This window comes from Nomascus leucogenys, chromosome 5, assembly GCF_006542625.1.
Source record: "Nomascus leucogenys isolate Asia chromosome 5, Asia_NLE_v1, whole genome shotgun sequence".
Lineage (NCBI taxonomy): Eukaryota > Metazoa > Chordata > Mammalia > Primates > Hylobatidae > Nomascus > Nomascus leucogenys.
The window spans coordinates 17,078,577-17,096,553 of record NC_044385.1 but is presented as its reverse complement, the minus strand read 5'-3'; the positions used below and the strand labels follow the sequence as shown (position 1 = coordinate 17,096,553).

Here is a 17,977-nt window from a genome sequence, read left to right as displayed (position 1 = left end):
GGATGGCTATAACCAAAAAGCAGAAAATAACAAGTGGTAGCAAGAATGTAGAAAAATTGGAACCCTTGTGCACCGCTGGTGGGAATGTAAAATGGTACACCAGTTATGGAAAACAGTTCCTTAAAAAGTGAATCAGAATTTCCATATGATGCAGCAATTCTTCTCCTAGGTATATACCCCCAAAATTGAAAAGGGACTCAAACAAATATTGTATATACATGTTCATAGTAGCCCTAATCACAGTAGCCAAAAGGGAGAAACGGTTCAAGTGTCCATCAACAGATGAATGAATAAACAAATGTGGTGTATACAGAGTAGAATACTATTCAACCATAAAAAAACGAACTACTGGTACACACTGCAACATGGAAGAACTTCCAAAACATTATGGTAAATGGAAGAAGCCAGACACAAAGGGTCACTTATCATATGACTCCATCTATATGAAATGTCCAGAATAGGTGAATCCATAGAGACAGAATGCAGATTGGTGATTGCCGGGGATAGGGGAAGGAGGGAATAGGGAGAAACTGCTTAATGGGTAAGAGGTTTTATTTTGGAGTGTTGAAAACAACTTGGGGTGGTTGCACATGGTGAATGCCACTGAAGTGTTTGCTCTAAAATGGTTAATTTTATATTAAAACATCTCACCTTGATAGATTATTGCAAAAAAAGATATGTTCTAATTCGGCAGTCATTAAAGAGCATTAAATTATGTTCAAATAACCATCTGAGGGAGAGAATAAATTATAATATCAAAATCAGTCTGTATCCTCAAAGAATGTATAATTTAGCTAAATTCTCACGTGTTGTACGTCTTAACAATAAGAAACAAGACATGATATGGCGAAGAAGCCCTGGGGTGGTGAACGATTACTAAAGCTGCAATGTTAAATTTCACAAGGCATAAGCAGGGTTAAAAAGAATGGATGGAGGCTGGGTGCGGTGACTCACGCCTGCAATCCCAGCACTTTGGGAGGCTGAGGCAGGCCAATCCCTTGAGCCCAGGAGTTTGAGACCAACCTGGGCATCATGGCAAAACACCATCTCTACAAAAGAAAAAATTAGCTGGGTGTGGTAGTACATGCCTGTAGTCCCAGCTACCCAGAGGCTAAGGTGGGAAGATCACCTGAGTCCAAGAGGTCGAAGCTGCAGTGAACCATGATCATACCACTGCACTCCAGTCTGGATGACAGAGTAAGACCCTGTCTCTAAATAAATAAATAAAGAAAGAATGGATGGATTTAGACTGGGGCAGAGAAAGGGAAGGGGTATTCCGGACAGGATGATGAGTGGTATATGCAAAGATACAAAGGCAAGGAAATGCAAAGGGCAGCGAGGAGACTCCTACTCCCTGGCTGAAGCAGGAAGTTTGTGTTGGAAAAGAAAAAGTATGAGTTTGGAAGCTGAGGAGTCAGACTGCAGAAAGTCTGATCTGAACCCCAGAGAAAGGCTTTAGTCCCAAAAGAATGAAGATAGTAATGGTTCTTGGCAGATGGTTAGAGAATAATGACTCGATGAAAGATATTTTGGAAACACACATTTATAACCTGTTTCTCCTGCCTTTTCTAAGCTAAGATTTGAGAACTTACTATATGCCAGGCACTGTGCTAAGCAATGTGTATACCTGGCCTTATTCTAACAATCCCTCTCCTTTGTGGAATCCATTTCAGTTTCAATAAATATACACCTACATAATTTTAAAAGGCTGCACTTAACCATACTTTTATCATTGGATACTTAGGATGTCCCTACTTTTTTCTTAATATGAACGGTATTTCAGTAAGTATTCTTGACCTACATTTTTGAAAATGTACCCACTTACGATAGATTCCAACAAATAAAACTGCCAAGTCAAAGGGTGTGCACAAGTTTAATATTTTTCATATATATTGCCCCAATTTCCTTCCTAGCATATAATAACAATTTCACTCCCACTAGAAGTTTGAGAAGGTCCATTTCCCTCCAGAGTACTGACATTCTTTTTAATCTTTCCCAATCTGAACATAGCACTAATAAAGTTAAACTTTTGGTTTATTGGCCATTTGTATCTCCAGTTTTGTAAACCACTAATATCCTTTGCTCATTTTTAAGTTATCTAAACCTATCCTTGCATAAGATATTGAAAAAAATTCCTAATTATCTATTTTCCAAATGGTTAGCCAGTTGTCCCAGCAACGCTTGTTAAATTATCAATTTGAATGCCACCTTTATAATACATTATAGACATTAGGGTCTGTTTCTACACTTGCTTTTAAAGGAAATCTTTAAGATTATTTAAATCCAGCTATAGTAACCAAAACAGCATGGTACTGGCATAAAAACAGACACACAGACTAATGGAACAAAATAGAGAACCCAGAAACAAATCCACACGCCTACAGTGAACTCATTTTTGACAAAGGTGCCAAGAATACACACTGGGGAAGGCAGTCTCTTCAATAATTGGTGCTGGGAAAACTGAATATCCATATGCAAAAGAATGAAACTAGACTCCTATCTCTCACCATATATAAAATGAAATCTAAATGGATTAAAGACTTAAATCCAAGAACTCAAACTACGAAACTACTACAAGAAAACATTGGGGAAGCTCTCCATGATATTCATCTGGGCAAAGATCTCTTGAGTAACACCCACAAACACAGGCAACCAAAGCAAACAAGGACAAATGGGATCATGTCAAGTTAAAAAGCTTCCCCACAGCAAAAGACACAAGCAACAAAGTGAAGAGACAACCCACAGAATCAGATAAAATATTTGCAAACTACCCCTCTGACAAGCGATTAGTAACCAGAATATATAAGGAGCACAAACAACTCTATTGGAAAAAAATCTGATAATCCAACCAAAAAATGGGGAAAGATTTGAATAGACATTTCTTAAAAGAAGACATACAAAAGGCAAACAGGCACATGAAAAGGTGCTCAACATCACTGATCATCAAAAAGTGCAAATCAAAACTACAATGAGCTATCATCTCACCCCAGTTAAAATGGTGTATATGCAAAAGACAGGCAATAACAAATGCTGGTGAGGATATGGAGAAAGGGGAACCCTTGTACACTGCAGTGGGAATGTAAATTAGCAGAACTACGATACAGAACAGTTTGGAGGTTCCTCAAAAAACTAAAAATTGAGCTACCATATGATCCAGTAATCCCACTGCTGGGTACATACTCAAAAGACAGGAAATCAGTATATGGAAGAGATATCTGCAATCCTATATTTGCTGCAGCACTGTTTACAATAGCTAAGATATGTTAGCAACCTAAGTATTTATCAACAGATGAATGGATAGAAAATGTGGAGTACTATTCAGCCATAAAAAAACAATGAGATCAGCCTGTAATCCCAGCACTTTGGGAGGCCGAGGTGGGTGGATCACCTAAGGTCAGGAGTTCGAGACCAGCCTGGCCAACATGGTGAAACCCTGTCTTCACTAAAAATACAAAAATTAGCTGGGCGTGGTGGCAGACGCCTGTAATCCCAGCTACTCAGGAGGCTGAGGCAGGAGAATCGCTTAAACCCAAGAGGCAGGGGTTGCCGTGAGCCAAAATCATGCCATTGCACGCCAGCCTAGGCAACAAGAGCAAGACACTCCGTCTTAAAAAAAAAACAAAAAACAAAAAATAATGAGATCTAGTCATTTGCTACAACATATATGGAACGGGAGATCAGTATGTTAAGTGAAATACTCCAAGCACAGAAAGACAAACTGCATGTTCTCACTTATTTGTGGGATCTAAAAATCAAATCAATTGAACTCATGGACATAGAGAGTGGAAGGATAGTTATCAAAGGCTGGGAAGTATAGTAGGGGAATGAGGGGAAGGTGGGGATGGTTAATGGGTACAAAAACCCTCAGAAAGAATGAATAAGACCTACTATTTGATAGCACAAAAGGGTGACTATAGTCAATAACAACTTAATTGTATATTTTAAAATAACTTAAAGAATGTAATTGGTTTGTAACTCAAAAGATAAATGCTTGAGGGGATGCATACCTCCCCATTCTTCATGATGTGCTTACTTCACATTACATGCCGGTATCAAAACATCTCATATACTCCATAAATATATACAACTAATATCTATGTACCCATAAAAATTTTATAAAGTTAAAAATTTTTTTTAAAGATTTAGGTCCAACTTCAGCAACAGCTCTAACAAATGCTTGTCCAATCTCTGCATGGATATTTACATTTTTAAAAATTACAGTAATATTTCATGTTTATGTTCATTATAGAAAATATGAAATATACAGAAAATTGCAGAACATAAATAAAAATCATTTAGAATAGCATCATTCATTGAGAACCACTGAAAACTTTGGTATACGTAATAAAAAGTGGTAATTCTGAAATCAGACAGCCTGGATTTGAATTCCTACTCTCTGCCACTACTTCCTGGCTCTCAGCCACTGTGATCTTCAGTTTCATTTGCAAAATAGGGTCAATAATAGTATCAACTTCTCAGGGTGGTTATAATATTTAAATAAGGAAATATATGAAAAGCATGCGGTACAGTTTCTGATACATAGAAACAGCTCAAAAAAAAAAGTTACCTACCACTATTATCATTAGGATAATATAAGAATGGAATGAGATACATTGCTTAATAACCTGTCCTCTTAACTTAGTAATATAATGTAAACGTTTTCCCATTTGACTAAATTTTATTTTCCTTTTTTTGAGACAGGGTCTCACTCTGACACCCAGGCTAGAGTGCGGTGGCACGATCTCGGCTAACTGCAGCATTGACCTCAGCATCCCTAGTAGCTGGGAACACAGGCGTGCACCACCACAACTGGCTAATTTTTCATTTTTATTTTTTGTGGAGACAGGGTCCCACTGTGTTGCCCAGAATGGTCTCGAACACCTGGGCTCAAGCAATCCTCTCACCTCAACCTCCCAAAGTACTGGGATTACAGGCACGAATCACTGCACCTGACTTACATTTTCTCCTAATTACTTAAACTTGGTAGGATTATATATCACTTTTCATTTAATATTTTTAAAATAAATTTTTAGTTTTCTATAAGAAACTTTTGTTTCCACACTTTCTAATCCCTTATAACGATCTGTTTGTTGTGATTTCAGTATCACATTATTTCAATTATTGTAGCCTCACAATAAATGTTTTTTGGTTTTTATTACTTTAAATTGATACATAATAATTGTACATATGGGGTAGAGGTGATATTTTGATTCACAATACATACATTTTAATATAAAGCAAAGCCATTATCAATTTTATTCCAAAACTTTCTCGGCTATTTGTATAAACATTCTTTCTTCAGATAAACTTGTCAGTTTTTTAAGTTCCAAAACAAAAAAATCTCTCTATGATTTGTGTTAGGATGGCATTAAAATTGTAGATTAATAGGAGAAGAAATAATTCTGTATACAATTTGATCTTTTTATTTAAATATTTTATTAAACTGTGAAACTTCATAAATTTTATATAGGATTTACATGTGATTTTTAAAATTGGTTTGATAACCATTGATTCAATACATATTTGTTAAGCATCTACTATGTTCCCATCACTGTGTTAGCCTCTACTGAGCAAAACCAGAAACCCTTCTTCTACACAGAGATTATAGTTCCCTGTGGGAAAACTGATAGCAATCAAAGTAACACAAAGAAACGTAAACCAACAACAGTGTGAGAGCTACATATGACAGCACAGTCAGAAGATGTGGCCTGGTCAGTTTCCCGAAGACGTGAATAACATCAGCTAACACATAGTTACCGTGTACAGGCAACCTTCGAATCCCCATTTCAAAGATGAGGAAAATGAGCCCAAGGAACCTGTAGTAATCTTCCTGAGGCTACCCTCTAGCAAAGCAATGGAGGGAGGATCTGAACCTAGGCAGTCTGGTTCTGGAGTCTGTGCTCTTAGCCATGAATAAGTGAACGGGGACCTGAAGGAAATTAAGGATTTCACCATGGGAGCCTACGGCACTGGGAGAGCAGTCAGGCAGAAATACCAGCACATGGTAAATCCTTTGTCTAACTGCCTAGTGCTGAATATTTGATCTGCCCACATTATTGAACTCTTTACAGCCCTATTAATGTCTCCATTTAGTCAGTTGGTAACTGTATTATCTGCATGTAATTTTATCAAGGTCTTTTAAAATATTTTTATTCATTTAGCATCTTATTATACTAGATGAAACTTCCAAAAAGTGCTCAATGATGCCAGTGATTAACAGGCACCCCTGCTTATTCCTGACATTAATATTTCATTTAATAACTGAGATTTCATCAACTTTTGATGAGAAAACTTTTTCACCTAACATTTATCAACATCCAGTGGAAAGCTGCTCTGTGTCAGTTATGGGTTGAGACTGATGTACTTCACCATATAAAAGAAGTATTTTCCTATTCTTTTTTTTTTTTTTTTTTTTTTTTTTACCAGAAACTTTAAATCAGGAGAGCTTGCTGACCTTTATCAAGCACCTTTTGAAATTTATTTAAGATGTTTCTATGATTTTTCTTCTTTGGCCTATTAACAAATTAATTTAATTTTTTCAAGTCGAACCATCTGTGTACTTCTAAAACAAACTCTGATTTAGGTAGATTATTCTTTTAATTGCTTGCTAATATTTTACTTAAAATTTTTATAACTACGTATGTATCTTCTAAGGTTGCAATAGAAAAATAGTTGCTAGAGTTGTAACTATAGTTGTTTGGAACAGGAGGTTAAATTTGTTCTTTGATCTTAAAATATTTAACTTACTATGGCTTTAATTACTTTACAATCATAAATGATTACATTAAAGGATAACTACTTAATATAATAAATAATTACAGCCCAACCACCTGTACATAAATAGTATAAATTTCCTTGGATAGGAAAAGCATTAGTTTTCTTCCTTGCTTACGTCGTACAAGTAAAGTTAGTGCTGATTACTATAGAAACTGTGTGAAAACGCATCACAGAATTCTATCTTGTTCTTCTACATCATCTCTGGACATTTCTTCATTGCTTGAGTTTAATGTCTTAGCAGAGATTTCTGCACAGTTGTCTCAAGTTCTCATGGCCTCTAGAGCTCTCTGCATGCCTCATTCACAACTGACACTCGCACCTGCTCCCTCTTTCTGTAGTCGCCTCATCAGGCTTATCTATTTTATTCTTTTTTTATCACTTAAGAATTTGTTTTCCTGTGGTGGTAGGGGGGGCCTTTTTGTTTTATTGTGGTTAAAAAAAAACACACATCACATAAAAGCAACCACCTTAGCCATTTTTAGGTTGTATGGTTCAGTAGTATTAGGTATATGCACACTGATGTGAAACAGACCTCCAGAACTTCTTAATCATTCTTTTTTTAAAAAAAACAACTCTTGGGTCTATTTCTCAATTCCACTGCTGCTCTATTTCTAATTCATTTATACCAGCTTTGCTGTATTTAGGCCTTCTAATTTCCCTTATTACCTCTTCTCGCAGCTCAAGTTCAGTATCTAGATCATTTATTCCCTTTCTTCTTAGCATTAAACTAAGAAGGCAGGATGGGTTTAAGCAGGAGGCGACATCACTAACAGGTGTCTGAGGAGAGAAGGGGCAAGTAGAGCAGGGGGCAGGTGGGAGGCCATGGCCAGTTAAAATGAGCAAAGTCTGAACGGAGGCAGCAGCCATCGGGTTCAAATAGAGGGTCACGGTCTAAAGGATACAGCAAGTAAAAAGGAGAGGGCCTTGAGGAAGAATTAGGCACAGAAAGAGGGAAAAGACACAGGTTTCCAGTTTGTGCAATGAGGGAAGAAGTGGTGCCATCAACGGAAACAAGGAGTTTAAGAGGAAGAGAGGTTTTAGAGGGAAGTCAAGAGCTAACGTTGGGTTTGAGTCAAGTGATTACGCTGGAAGCTCTCTAGCATGTAGTTAAGAAAGCCCAGAGAAAGGTAAATGCTACAGATATGGATGTGATGATTTGATAATCATTAACTTATGGTGGATGATAAGCGAGATTGTAAGTACAATCTCTAAGAATGCTTAGGGGGCTGGGCGCGGTGGCTCACGCCTGTAATCCCAGCACTTTGGGAGGCCGAGGCGGGCGGATCACGAGGTCAGGAGATCGAGACCACGGTGAAACCCCGTCTCTACTAAAAATACAAAAACCTAGCCGGGTGTTGTGGCGGGCGCCTGTAGCCCTAGCTATTCCAGAGGCTGAGGCAGGAGAATAGCGTGAACTCGGGAGGTGGAGCTTGCAGTGAGCCGTGAGATTGAGCCACTGCACTCCAGCCTGGGTGACAAAGCGAGACTCCATCTTAAAAAAAATAATAAAAAAAGAAAAAGAAAGCTTAAGAAGCTTACGTTTAATAAGAGAAGAGTTGACCTGGTGAAGATGAGTATTTAAGAGACAGTGGGAGAATCAACTTAGCAATTTATCTTTTGTTAAAAGAACTATCCATTTCTTTGAAAGGTTCTACATCTGGGCCATAAAGCTGGACACAGTTACTGTAATGATTTTCATATTTATTATACTTGCTTATTCCTCAAGCCAAATACTTGTTTCTTCTCATTTTTCTTGATTAGGCTTGCTAGATAACTGTCTAATCTTAAGCAGTATTTTCAAAGAACAAGGTCTTATATTTAATTCTGGTATTTCTCTGACTTCAAACTTAATTAATTAGTTTGAAGGCAATGTAACAGTGGCTCAGGGCAGGGCTATGGAGTCAGACTAACCCAGAATAGATGCTTCCCTGGCTGTTTGACTTAGAGCAAGTCCTTTAGTAAGTCTTAGCCTCAGCTCCTTCATCTGTAAAATAGAAATAACCACCCCCAGATACCTTCACAGGGCTACTGTAAAGAATAAAGGGTATAAAGCCCTGTGCACAGAAAAGGATTATTAAGTGTTAGTATAGGCTTATAGGTTAAAATTGCAGTGTTTTTTTGTTAAAATTTTCTATCTACTTTCTTTAAGCTTATCTTGGCCTTCACAGTACTTCCCAGCTTCCAAATGCCTTCACAAACCTTATTTCTTTTGATTCTCCATCCTCCAAGGTAGGTACAAGGCACACTGTGCACACTGTACACACGGGGAAATGAACTCAATGTTAATGAACATGTTTAAAGTCACAAAACAAAGACATGGCACAGCCAGGTCTTGCCACAGCAATGAAGAACATGGTACATTTGTCACAACTCCTTCTGCCAATGCTGGGTCCTAGTAACGAACAGTTTAGGTATAGCAGTGTCTTGAAACTTCTTTCCTCTCCTCCTAAACCTCACACAAAACTGACCTTAAGGACAGCAGTTTCAGCACATTGACGAGGACAAAAGCTAACCATAGAAGGTCCAAGAGAAAGTGGAGTGGTGGAGGCTGTCCATATGAACATCTCCTTTGAGGAATTCTGCTGTAAAAGGAGGCAGAGGGATGGGGCAGTGGCTGGAGGGATGTGTGGTCATCTTAGTTGCTTGTATTTTCAGGATGGTAGTTTTATTAATTAAGACCATCTGTATGCTGACAGAAGACAAGAGGAAATGAGAGCCAGTGAACAGAGAGCTGAACTAGGCAGAGGCACCGGGCACTCATCCACCACAACAGGACAGAAGGCAAAATCTACCAGTCCATCTGCGGGCAGGCCAGTAGCTGGGGTGGTGGGGAGCAAGGAAGTTGTTTTCTCACTGCTTCTTCGTCAAATAAGATGACAGTCATCACCTCCAAGGAAGGAGAGAAGGTGGCATTGGCAATAGCATGTATTTCTCACACATCCACATGTGTGAGAAAACTGACTGAAAGCTTATAAGCAGCAAACCCATCGCCAATTTATAAGGAAATCAACAGCTGCTGGGTAGCACTCATCACTCGACCACCTAGTTATAACAGACGGCACACTGAGCTACTTGAAAATAAGGATGACTGGGCTTTTCCCTTGGATGGGCTACAACTTAAAAGTAGAGTGCCAGATATTTATTGACAATCCTAACCCCAGGTATAGGGTAAACCTGGGAAGAGAAGATAGAATTATTGTGGCTGAAAGAACTACCTGAAGGCCAGGTGGCTATGTGGTATCAACTTGTAGTGCCTTTTGCTTTTATCAATTTCTGCACTTGTAAGACAACCACAGGTGGCCAGGTGCGGTGGCTCACGCCTGTAATGCCAGCACTTTGGGAGGCCGAGGCAGGCGGATCACGAGGTCAGGAGATCAAGACCATCCTGGCTAACATGGTGGAACCCCGTCTCTACTAAAAATACAAAAAAATTAGCCAGGCGTGGTGGCGGGCGCCTGTAGTCCCAGCTACTCCGGAGGCTGAGGCAGGAGAATGGCGTGAACCCGGGAGACAGAGCTTGTAGTGAGCCGAGATTGCACCACTGCACTCCAGCCTGGGCAACACAGCAAGACTCCATCTCAAAAAAAAAAAAAAAAAAAAAAGACAACCACAGTTGACATCGTATACTGCATTGCTCAATGGCCCTGAAATATGGTCCCAAGTGGTAAATTCCTTTTAGAGTGTAATAACAGGAAAAATGCTCTGAAGAATTTATATGCTTCATTTAATGAAATGAAATATTCATCAGTACCTGAGATGTGTTATCGTAAAGCAAACTGAAAAGAGACTGCCTGCTGATTATTAAATTATAAAGTAAACATATAATTAATCCATAGGAACTAAGGATCCACAAAAGCCATCTTAAAGAGACAGAAGTTTGTTTTTTTTTTTTTTAACAAAGCTTGAATGTAATCGGATCAAAGGTATCTTAACCCACATACAAATATTAATACATGTAAAGAATCAAAAGAAAAGGAATTCACTGCACAGGATGGAAAAAAAGGCACAGTAGCAAATTACATGGAACAGAACAGAAGAAGGATGCCTTAACCAACAAAACAGGCCTTCCCCACAAAGGCCAGTTACTTAGCACAAGGTTATAAACTAGATTGAAGATGCATCACATGCTCAAAGTGACACATACTTTTAAGAGCTAAAAGCTTTCTCATAAGCCCACACATACTGGCAGACAACACCAACTCCACAGGGAATGCTGAAACAGAGCTAGGCACTGACATGAAAAGATTAGTGACAAGGGAACACAGAGTCACTGAGAACATCGTAAACACCAGCAGGGAAGAGTTGCAAGAGAAGACAACTGGTCTTCTCGTGTAGAGGTGGTCCTGAGATGCACCAACTGATTCCTAAGTGAGAGTCTATGGAAAGAATGCCAGCACATGTGTAGTGTAAGTCCACTGCATGGTGCTGGACCCTAAATCAGACAAAACATCTCCCAAATGAAACTAGGGTTAGCATGGAATGAGATAATCTTAAAAACAGACAGCTATTGATTTCGGTTCTTTCTGATTACATAAGTTGTTCAGCTTATGAAAATGTATTGAGCTATCTACACTTAGGACATATGCACTTTCCTGTATATATGTTGTATTTAGATAAAAAAGTAAAACCAAAACATAAGAAAAGGAAAATGTTGGAAAGCATTCACCCAAAGTTAAAAGTATTAAAATTATGCTACTTTGATAAATCATGTATTCATTCTATCTGCAAGATAAGATTAGCCCAAACAAAATGACCTCTTTAAAACAATTCATTGGGAAAGGAAGAAGGTTTAAAAGTCAGTCAAGTATTTACTGAGTGCAGTGAAGCTAAGCTGTCTGTACATTGAGTGGTGCACATTGAAGAGCCTTGACTTTCCTACAGTCACGCTCCAAGTAGGTTCTAAAATCCAAGTCACACAACTTTTGCCTCCACCCAGAGATTAAAAAATAATAATTAACCCTTATCACCTGAAGCTGAACAGGTTTAGCAGTGTGTAGATATTTTAAAAGGTAGATGTAACTCTTAATGACAACAGATATATGTGAAAAAGCAAATCATAGGCTGCCATCGTCATAGGGCTTATGCTATAAAATGCTACTTCTAAAACAGAGGATTTGCTGAAAGATGCTGTTCAGTGAGCAAAAGGGAAACACCCTCTGGCAATGCCACGGGGGCCAGGATGTGGCAAGATCACAATCTCTTCATCACTCTGTGCCTCAGTCTCTGAGCACAGCGACTTTGCACTGGCAAATTTACTCAGGTATGCCTTGAAAAACAAGATGTGAAGAGGTCTGCCATGAAACTATGTATGAGGACAAACACAGAAAATCAGGGCCAGGAGATGAAAGGATTGACCAGATACACTCACAGTAATGGTTACCACAGTTGCTATGACTGAGCACAAAATGTGGTTCTTAACTTCCTCATAGAGCAAAAAAGGAAATAGCTCTCACAAGTTTCCTTCCACTGATTCTCTACCACCTCTAGGCACAGCAGTGATCTATGTGCTGTGAGCAAAAAGACTGACTTCATGTATTTAAATGGCCAATTCCTTAATTAAGAAAGCTACCATATACGTGGACAATCTCAGTATTACCAATTTTGTCAAAAACACAGAGCTAGGTTCATAGCTACTTCCTTATTTTTCTGGCAGTTCACAATTCCCAAACTGGACAGACTCTAAATGCCTTTTCCCATAAAGAACTGTGGAAAAATAGAATAAATGCAATTCTAGTTTCATTAATTTCAACAAACTAAAGAAAATTAAGACATCAAGTACAGGGCTGCATCACTCAAGAGCAGTGAAAAAAGGCTGAAGGCATTGGAAAAAAAGATTCACACAAACTCACTGTTCTTGTTACTACTACATTTTCAAGGCAAGAGGAGAAAACAAAAGCATTTTTAAAACAACTTCTAGAAATGCATATGCTTGAACCATAAAATATACCTTATACTGTCTGTAAAGAGTATAAAGATATAATTTAATACATGATTTGAAAGAGATGCAGTTTAGCTTTGGTAAGAAAAGCAGAGGGGCCCAGGCATGGTGGCTCACACCTGTAATCCCAGCACTTTGGGAGGCCGAGGTGGGCGGATCACGAGGTCAGGAGTTCGAGACCAGCCTGGCCAACATGGTGAAACCCCATCTCTACTAAAAATACAAAAAATTAGTCAGGCTTGGTGGCAGGCGCCTGTAATTCCAGCTACTTGGGAGGCTGAGGCAGGAGAATCGCTTGAACCCAGGAGGTGGAGGTTGCAGTGAGCCGAGATCACGCCATTGCACTCCAGCCTGGGTGACAGGGTGAGACTCCATCTCAAAAAAAAAAAAAAAAAAGAGAACCTGAATTTTTAAATCAATGAACAAGTTACAATTTCACAAGACCTTAATTTAGCAGATCTATAGAGTGTTAAATTAAGATATTTCTAAGATCTCTCCAAATCTCACTCTATCTAAGTCTCAGCTCAAATGTCTCCTTACCAGAAGCCATCCTGGGCCACCTCTTAAAGTAGCACCTGCACACTGCTCTTTATCCTCTCACACTGCTTTATTTTCAAGGCATGTATTACTGGGCCCTACTATACAGAGTCATGTGCCACATAATGATTCAGCCAATGATGGACCACCTATCTATGAGAATGGTCCCATCAGACGGTAATATCGTATTTTTACTGTACATTTTCTATATTTAGATACACAAACACTTGTCACTATGTTACAACTGCCTACAGTATTGAGTACAGTAACATGCTACAGGTCTGTAGCCTAGGAGCAATAGGCTATACCATACAACCAAGGTGTGTAATGGGCTATTCCATCTAGGTCTGTTTAAGTACACTCTTTGATGTTTGCGCCATGATGAAATCGCCTAACGACACATTTCTCAAAACATATCCTGTTGTTAAATGGTATGTAACTGTACTTATTTCTTCCCTCACCAAGACACAGGATCCGCACTAGGAATTCAGTCAGCTGTGCTGCATCACCAGGGTCCAGAATACTAAGTAGCATCTAGCAGGTATACAAATAGTTTTTCAATGAAAGAACAGACCCATTCTAGCCCTGCAGTTCAAAATACTAGGTTCAGTGAAGCATCCTTGTATTTGTAGTCAAATACAAAATTCTAACAGTGATTTAAGAATATAACTTTCAACAAAGCTTGAAGGTATAGGACTTTATCATTAATATTAGTAAGAAATTATACTAATATGCAACAATTACTGAAGGTAACACACAAATGGTCAGGTCAGGTTCAAATCCTGGCTCTACTCTTTACTGTGTAACCTTAACTTCTCTGACTCAGTTTGTAAAATGGGGATTAAAAACAGCATTGGCCAGGCATGGTGGCTCACGTCTGTAATCCCAACACTTTGGGAGGCTGAGGTGGAAGGACTGCTTGAGTCCAGGAGTTTGACCAGCGTGGGCAACATAGCCAGACCCTGTCTCTATAGAAAAAAAAAAAAATAGCTCGGCATGGTGACACATGTCTGTGGTCCTAGCTACTTGGAAAGCTGAGGCAGGAGGATGGCTTCAAACCAGGAATTCGAGGCTGCAGTGAGCTATGATAACACCGCTGAACTACCTCTTGGACAACAGAGCAAGACCCTGTCTCTAAAAAAATAGAAAAAACAACAGCACCTACTTCAGTATCAAAAGGATTAAAAAAGATTGCAGAGTGTTTATGATGATATAACTAAAAAAGTGAGGAAAGAATTGGAAAAATACTTCGGTTCATTTCCTCCAACAGTTACAAATTAAAGATAGGGCTTTGGCAGCAGGAAATTTACTTTTATTTTTAAAATATGTACAATACAGTGTTCATTTTTTAAAAATAATATTATTTTCTCTACAAGTAAACAAAGAGAGAAGACAAGTTTGTGGTTATATATGCTTTTCAAGTAAAAAGGTAAAAATAAATAAAATAAAAAATCAAAAAGGTAAAATGTAAAAATGTGGAGTAGAAAATATTAAGGGGGGATCGGGAAACATGCGAAGCTCAGGCTGAGACATATGGCACCAGAGGCGCATCCATGCCTGTCACTTCTGCAGTAGATCTGGGTGGGGCTCAGCCCACTGAGCATTAGGCTGTTCCCTGGGACCTGGATTCCATGTGAGGGTGGTGTGCATAGCTGGGCCAGCCATTGCCAGTGTGTTGTCTTTGTATCGGTGGGCTCCCACCAGCCATTGTCCTTGTATGTACAATCACTGGCGGTTCTGTCTCCAGGGAATACATATACTGCTTGCAAGAAGGTATGCAGATTTAAATTTAGACCCAAGCAGGCATCAGCTCAGCCATTTGAACCTGAAAGCTGTGGGAAAGATTCTGAAAAGTGGTTGTGCTGCTGTGTTTGTCCTCAGTATATGTGCTGGATTGATATGAACAGGTTTGTGGCTGGACAGGCAAGCAAGAGACGATGGCATGATCAATGCTTAGTAAAGCCAAGTCTGTATGATTCTGAAGAACTGACTAGTTCTGGATCCTGACATTTGTCTAGACCCTAATGTTGCTCAAATGGGTCTCCGGATACAGAGCATCAGCTGCCCCTCAGGCTATGGCATGGTTAGTTGTAAATCCCGAATTCATCCCCACATCCTAGGACAGAGAAGAAATGAGGCAGGTTTCATGGGGTCCAGCTTCTACATAGTTGTCCAGGGCGAAGAGGGAGAAATGAGAAGTATTTCAGTAGCCCCTACAACAACAGAGTTGGCTTTTGTCGCATACTGCAGCCACGAAAGCTGAGGGAAACAGCTGGAGCTCCAAGTAGTTGATTCTGGAAATGACTTCTTGGGTGACCACAGCGGCAGCTGCCCCACTTTAGCACCTGTTGGTAGCTACTCACACAGCCAGGGGAGGTGATCTGAAAGACTCAGGTCGTTCATTTGCAACAGTACATTTTAAATTCCAACCTAGAAAAAATAAGTACTACATGGGAGAGAGAAAAAGGTAGAAACATCTAAATAAATTATGTTTAAAGCTTCATGATACAGTGTTCATCCTCCAGGGAAAATTCGTAATACAAGTCAGAGCTGGCTTGAACAAGGGTTCTTAAATACTGGTGGTTAGCCTGATGCCAAAGAATCAAATGAGCCACCAACATCAATGATACCAATAGATTTCATAATATTAATCGATACACACTTTCCACTGTCTCAACGCTGGGGCACCTTTAGCCAGTGAGCACCACATGAGCAAAGGAGGAAGGAAAATTTACCCAACATGCACCATATGCAAGTAAATGCTACGGATGTGGTTTGCCTACCTACAACCACTTAATGGTTAAGACAAAGGTTTTGTCTGGAGCCCAACTACATGGGTTCCTCCTTTGGCAGCTGTGGGATCTCAAGAAGATGACAATTTCACTATGTTTCAGTTTGTTCATCTGAGAAAATGAGCCACCATCTAATGAGGTGGTTATTGTTTTTCTGATAGACTAATATACTAGGCTTATAGACCTAAAGCACTTATAACAGCACCTGGCATACAGCAAGCACTCAATATATGTCGGCTACTTCTCATTTCCCTCACAGCACCCTCGTGAGGAAAATAAAACCCCACAATTAGGTGAACAGTGTTTTCCACTTACAGAGGAGGCATTTTACAAAGACAGGTAATTCACTTGCTCAGAGATACAGAAAGTGACAGAGGTAAGTAACACGGCCACCGTGCAAGGCTGGCCGTGTTACTTATGCTGTTACCAGCTAAGGCCTACTGCAAAATAAAAAAGTCACAAACCTCTCAGTGAGTAACACTTCCTCAAGGAAGTCAGATTGTGCTAAAAGGAAATCAGATTGTGCTAATCTTGACGTCTCATCTCAACTAAAAAAAAAAAGGTATTGTTTTCCCAGGTACACAGAGCCGAAGAAAACCCGCTGCCAAGTCTTAAAAGCAACCGTCTCCTTCCTAGTGGGTTTGGTAGACCCAGACCCTTCCCAAAGCAAGCCATAAGGGAACTCACATAGAGAAGGGGGAAAGAGAAAGGGAGGGGATTGATGGGTAAAAAGACCCACGACAGAACTTCAAAACAAAAAAATGTACACATGTATTTTGTCCCAGAGGCATCTGCTATGATTTATTAAACTGAAGCCAATAGCGCCCATTCTTAATGAATGAGCTGGCGTAGCTCCAATACACACACGGCACTGACACACAGGCTCAAGGCCTGCAGGGCCTTTTTTCCCTCTGGGAGACACCTGACAGATCGCAGGTTAATCTTAAACAACTGGAAGCAAAATGTCAACGAGCAGATAAGATGGGCTTGCTCTTTTTTTCCATTCCAGAGATCGAATTTTTAGGAACTGTTTTATACGAGACATTAACCCGGGAGGTCAGGAAGCCTGATTTCCAGGCCGAAGATGGGCCAGGCGTCTCCCTCCGGGGGCGGACTCCGCAAGCCGCGGGGCTGGTTGCTTGTCCGCCCGCCCCTCCCTCGCCCCCTCGGCAACCTCGGGAGGCCGGCGGCGGGAACAGGGCTGCCCCGGGCCACCTGCCATCTCCTCCGCCACCCTTCCAACAGTTGCTTCAGACTCAGGAGAGGCCGCCCTGGCCCCAGGAGCACGCTGTCAGCTCATTTCTCGACTCGCCGCCCTGCCCAAAGGCGCCTGCAGGAGGGCGCACGGCGGCGTGGGTGGCAGCGGCGGGAAGCTGCCCGACAGGACCCCTGGCTGAGCCGGCTCCCGCGGATCGCGCGCCGCAGCCGGAGGCGTGAAGCACGGGCGGCCCGTACCCCGGCCCGGGACCCCAGCCCCGCCGCCCCGCCGCCCCGGCCGACTCGGACGCCGCCCGCCGCCGCCCACTCACCGCCGCACTCGGCAGAGTACTGGTCCCCCCAGTCCCCGGACTGCGGGCTGCAGCCGCCGCCGCCCGCCGGGGCCTCCTGCTGCTGCCGGTGCTGCAGCTCCTGCTTGAGCAGGGAGAGCGGCGAGTAGTGCTCGGTGGCCAGGGCGCCCGGCCGCGGGCCGGCGGACAGGACCCCCAGCAGCAGCAGCAGCAGGACACGCCGGGCGGCGCCCGCCGCGGCCACAGCGCCGCCCCAGAAGCAGCAGCAGCAGCAACAGCAGCAGCCGGCAGGTGCCATCTTCCCTCAAGGCGCATGTGCGACAACCCTTCGCCGGCTCTCAGGCCTCCCCGCCTTAACCCACGGCGGGCAGGTGGACCGTGGCAAGGGGGCGGGGCAAGGGGAGAAGCATTGTGTGCTGGGAATG

At 41.2% G+C, this 17,977-nt stretch overlaps 1 protein-coding gene across 6 annotated transcripts in view; it reads right to left on the bottom strand.

Moving 5' to 3' along the window:
- TTC13 (tetratricopeptide repeat domain 13) overlaps positions 1–17,892 on the bottom strand; it is a 97,299-nt gene extending 79,407 nt beyond the window's left edge. For all 6 annotated transcript variants that reach the window (XM_030812701.1, XM_030812699.1, XM_030812700.1 and 3 more), the window contains exon 1: positions 17,574–17,892. In XM_030812701.1, coding sequence (XP_030668561.1) covers positions 17,574–17,850 — 277 coding nt within the window. In that variant the 5' untranslated portion in view covers positions 17,851–17,892. The remainder of the gene's footprint in view (positions 1–17,573) is intronic.
- Between the last annotated feature and the right edge of the window lie 85 nt (positions 17,893–17,977).